Source organism: Populus alba, chromosome 11 (assembly GCF_005239225.2).
Source record: "Populus alba chromosome 11, ASM523922v2, whole genome shotgun sequence".
NCBI classification, from domain to species: domain Eukaryota; kingdom Viridiplantae; phylum Streptophyta; class Magnoliopsida; order Malpighiales; family Salicaceae; genus Populus; species Populus alba.
In genome coordinates, this window is record NC_133294.1 from 20,740,759 (window position 1) to 20,746,028 (window position 5,270).

Below are 5,270 nucleotides of genomic sequence, written 5' to 3' on the forward strand. Positions count from 1 at the left end.
AAAAGGCAGTAGAAGTCTGATTAACCGTTTTGGGCTGGTACTATTCTACAGCGGTTTCAGTACGTAATTCTCTCATGATCGTAGAATAGATCCTTTGTCGTCTTTTGTTGTCGATCCGGACAAGGGAACCGATATTGTAGTAGTCTCTTCTGCTAGTCACAACAGGAATATGGGATTTATGGTGCAGTGATGCTGAAATTTACTTATGCAATCGAGCCTTTTCTCAGTCGATCGAATGTGTTTTGAATAGCATGTCTAGGACTCAACATCACTAATTTAGGGCTTGTGTAAATTCGCAGTTGTGCTATTGATTTGCGTTATATAGAAATGAGAGTTTTAGTCGGTTATTAATTTTAAGTTCCTACAACCAAGCAATTCTGTGCTAGTTTACTAAACATGTGTCGTGCATCAGAGTTATGTTCCAATTGTCTGAGTAGGTACTTGAAAGATGAACGCATCAGAATTTCTCAGCCTCTCCCGATGGATAAAATGCGTTGCTGTACAATTTATACGAATTCTTCTAATTTCGGACAATTGCTTTTGTGCCAGTTTCCTCTAGGCGAAGCAGCACTAGCTACGTTGATTATATAATCGTTGAAATGATCATAATGTTGGATCGGAAGTGTAGGGGTTACGGTCCTTACGGAGACGAGATGCTTAAGCAAATCCTACGTGTTGCCTATCATGGTTTAAGATGCACTGATTCCAGATGCAAAGAAAGACGCACGTGTGCACGTGCACGCACCTACACGATATGAATCACTTAATGGTAGACTAGTGGTGACCCAACCACACAACATGAATCACTGAAGTCAAGTTGAATGGTAGAATAGTTATGACCTTACCGAAAAGGAAAAGGAAAACATTATAAAATAGTTGTTACTAAATAGGTTGCCTACACTACTATGCCAACCGGATTACATTTTTTTCAATATAAAAAAATATATTTAAATGATGATAACATGAAGTGATTTGGGATAATTTGATTAATACATTATTTGAGATATAATTAAGATTGAGATAACTCTTAAAAAAAAAAAAAATCACAAAATTCAAGGATAAATAATTTAAAGCTAAAGGATGAGAGTGGAAATTTTTTTTTTAAAAATAAAATAAATAATTTTTTTAAAAAGAAATAAAAATAATTGAACTTAAATCAAGCTAGATTCTGAAAACATTAATCTGTGTCATGAGACCATGATTAACTTGTAGAAGATAGGCACGAAAAACAACGAAGCAAAATTCTCAATCATAAAAAATTTTAAAAAAATAGCAATCAAAACAATAAGGATTAAATTTAGTACAAAAACTAAATGACAAAAAAAATAATTAGAGATTAAATTGGAAAAAAATAAATTAAAAAAATGATAAAAAATTAACAACTAAAAGAATGAATATCAAAATTAAATAAAAAAAATTAAAAAAAAAGCCAATCATCATTGAACCATCACTAATTGAACCACACGAACCACCTCATTGGCTGCACCTCCACAGGATTTTTCAGGTGACACCATAGTTGGTTATTTTTGGTCGTTGGATGTTGTTGTACGTGTCATCTGAAGAACATATGCAATGACCACTAGCTGGCGCATGTATAACATACGCCAATAATTTTTTTTTATAAATTTTATTTTTTATTAAAAGATTAATTTGCAAAAAAACATGATGAAAAAACCCATAATAGAATGTTAAGTATTTTTTTTCCTTAAAGAGTATTTGAGTCTTTCAACTATTTTTTTTTTAAAAAAACAGACCATAAAATCATTGTGAGCGAGACCATTTTTTTTTGTAAGAGCAAATTAATAATTACATTATATAACAGAATTGTAAAAGATTAATTTATTCCATTCAATTTTGAAATATCAATTGAACCTTATGAAGATTATTTTGCTTCTCAATCTGCTTTTCTTTAGCGGTCACTCGTAAAGAACAAAAAAGTCATTACATTGCAGCAATTCAGGTGAAATATATATGCCTTCACTGTGGATCACTTATGGTAACCCTTAGGTTTTTTTTTTTTTTTTTTTTTTTTTTTATATATATAATGGGATTCTAAATTAATCACAAGGCTACTCCATTGAATTTAATCTGACTCATAAACCAAGAAATGGCGTTTTGCTGATACAGAAGGACAGTCCAAAGAATCCCGCGCGCAAAGCATTAGACGGTAGCAGATCAAGTGAATTGGAGTTTCTTATAGAAGGATTCAACATATCTAATCTAGCACCATGCATCATATAAATATCCGATCCCTCAAAGTTAATTTGTACATTAATTAGAACACATTTGTATATTCGCATACTAATAATACTCTCTATCACACATACACAGAGCAGTCATTTTTATTTCAATAGAGACCGAAGAGCTAGAAGTTATTATTTAGCGACACTACCTCTAGCTAGATGTACGATCCTAGCCCTTAATTCCATGTTGATGAAGGGAATTAAGGAACTCCATCAAGTGTTTAGCATCCTAAAACTTCAAACCTGGCTTTGATTTTTTTTCTCCCTGAAAATTAGCAAAAGAGGCTAAGCCTTTGCTTGAATAGTTTAGGAGGGCTTTGCTCTAGTGGATGCAGGAATTTGCAGTTAGGGCAGGTAGGAGAGGACCTGCAAAGCATCACCAACATGTGGCACTTTGTGCAAACTGTCGCTAGCATTTCTTGCTGATCCTTTTCAAATGCTAACCACGATGGACGCCGTGTTGGTCCTCCTGAACTCCCATTATCTCTGCTAGATTCCTTGAACAAATCACCAAAATCCCGGATGTAGCCACCACGATTCTGCTTTGTAATATGGTCGTGTCTATAGCTTTTCCTTTGTGATTGATCGTATGGTAGGTTTAGCTCAAGTTCTAAGCTCATATCATGATCAGGACTTGGTGGCTCGGGGCTTCCCCTTGGATCTCTTGATGTTCTCTTATGGGTCCTTGTGTTGTAGAAATGTATCTGCCCTGACTGCATGCAAAAACAGATGAAAAGGTCAAGAGTCTAACTAAAATTTAGTGCTAGAGAGTTTTACTTTTAGTACACACATGTATCATGATCCAACAAATCATGCTATACAATACCTGAATATCGAGGCATCTTTGCCACTCAAGAGGTAATGGAGTCTCAAGGTGCTGCTCGATTTCAAAGAAGGATTTTCTTCTTTCTGGATTCGATCTTTTCTCGAGGATCCCTTCAGTTTGCGGCTCTTCCCACTTTCTCTTCTTTGATGACTCATTAAGCTCTGGGATTAACCTTTTCCCGTTTGGAGATGGGAGTGCTTGAAAGGAGACCATGACTTCTATTCAAAGGAACTCAACTTTCTCTCTCACTTCTGAAGTGAAGTGATCAACATGTGAAAGGTTTGGGTAGTTATACAGGCTGAGTTTGCGCTGTTTGGTCAGTCACATTACTGCAAGGGAGAATCTAATAGGGCAACTTTGAAGGCAAAGGGCCTACCTATGCATGACGTGCTATCCAAGTTGTCTCTTTGGATTACCTAACAACTCCTTAATAAAGGCCAGGATGTGAAAGGATTTGGAAACCTAACCAGCGCTTCTTGCCCATTTATGCACACCCTTAGCTTTGGTGTGCCATCACAGTAGTGCACATACATTTTTCGATGGACCGTGATACAGCTACGTACGTCACACTGAGTCATGCTTTGGTCATGGGTTGAAATTTTTTATGTTTGGGCATACAAACTCCTGGCTGTTCGAAGGACAGCGATTTACTGCAGTGACACACAATTTAATTACATATGGAAAAATAACCATATGAAGAAGCTATATATATATATATATATATAATATATATATATATATATTTGTTGTTGGAGCCAGAACTAGCTATGATCTTGATAGTAATTAGGAAGCCAAGCCGAAAGCAAAAGCCCAAATATTAAGACGAGCAAAGGGTGATTTCTTGGTACTAATCCTTAATTAGAGATGCGGTGAGGACGTACTGAAGGAGTGGGGGAGGTGTGGAAAGGATGTATTGAATGCGGGGAGTCCGTGTACAGTTGAAGAAGGTCTTTAATGCTTATAGATATCTTTAATAGATCATAACTCCAACTTCCGCCATAGGGTCGCTCAGAACAGCTAAAACTTTTAAAGCCCTCAACACCCTCCTCAGCTATATATTTAAACTTCCCATGAACAAGCGCTTTTAAAGCTCTTAACAGTCTCAACCATAGAAAACCTGCGTCTGAAGTGAAGATATATCGAGCTAGAAATTCATTAATAGCATCTCTCGCCCCCTCTCTGTGCCACCAGTTGCGTGCCTTTTTTTCTTTCTTTTTTTTCAAAATCCTTTCAAACAATATCAAATCCTATTTGGTTTTTTATATATATATATATATATATATATATATATATATATATATATAGCAATAATGCATATAACTAACAGTAGTTCTCAATGAAAATTTATTAATGGCTTAGACGTGGTTATATACACATGGTTGTGCGCGCTCACGAGCTGATTTTTCTTTTTTGTGGGTTTAATCGAACCATGAGATATACCTTTTTGGTGGGATTTATACAAGGATATTCTGATAATTAAGTCAATAAAGTATAGTGAGGAGTTATAATAAATGTGCATTGAATTCTAAGAGCAAGAATATTTATTTTTAATTCATTGATGATAAATGTTGGGAATAGATTGTAAGAGGGTAAAGATGGTAAACCTACCTAAATTGTTTAAAGAGTATTTATAACTTTTATACCTTGAACTTTCTTCCTTTTATTTAAGGAGTCATAAGTATTTTTCTTATTTTTATCCAAGTTGAGAGGGAGACCCTTACATCAACAGTAATGTAAATGTAAATGCTCCTTACATGACATTAATGTTGATGTGAGAGTCATGTGCCTATAGAAGACGGCCTTATATCATTCTATATAATATTAATGTCTATGAACGACTCTTAGAGGACCTTTTGCCTAGCTAAGGTATAGAGAGATAATGATTTTAGATTTTCATGTTGGGTGCTTGGATCTAAATAAACTTTAGGCCCAAGGGCTTAACATCTTGTTAGACCCCTAAGAACTTGGGTGTCTAACACAAAGCCAAGAACAAGGGAGCTAGATTTGATATCTTGCTAGACTTGCAAGCGCTTGAGCTTGAGAAGTAGTCAAACTCAAGGGAGTTGGGTTTGGCATCTTACTAAATTCGCAAGCATTTGGGCTTGGTGCGTAACCCGGCCTAAAAAAGCTAGGTTTAACACCTTACTAGACCCACATGCATTTAGACCTAGTGTGTAGCTGAGTTAAAAGGAGTTGGGTCT

General features: G+C 35.5%; 1 protein-coding gene across 1 annotated transcript; it reads right to left on the bottom strand.

Moving 5' to 3' along the window:
- Nucleotides 1-1,814: 1,814 nt before the first annotated feature.
- On the bottom strand, nucleotides 1,815-3,439 carry LOC118031390 (uncharacterized). Its single transcript, XM_035035782.2, has 2 exons — nucleotides 3,070-3,439; nucleotides 1,815-2,956 (listed from the first exon to the last, which is right to left on the bottom strand). The coding sequence occupies exons 1-2, from the start codon at nucleotides 3,280-3,282 to the stop codon at nucleotides 2,516-2,518; spliced, it is 654 nt and encodes a 217-aa protein (XP_034891673.1). The 5' UTR covers nucleotides 3,283-3,439; the 3' UTR covers nucleotides 1,815-2,515.
- Between the last annotated feature and the right edge of the window lie 1,831 nt (nucleotides 3,440-5,270).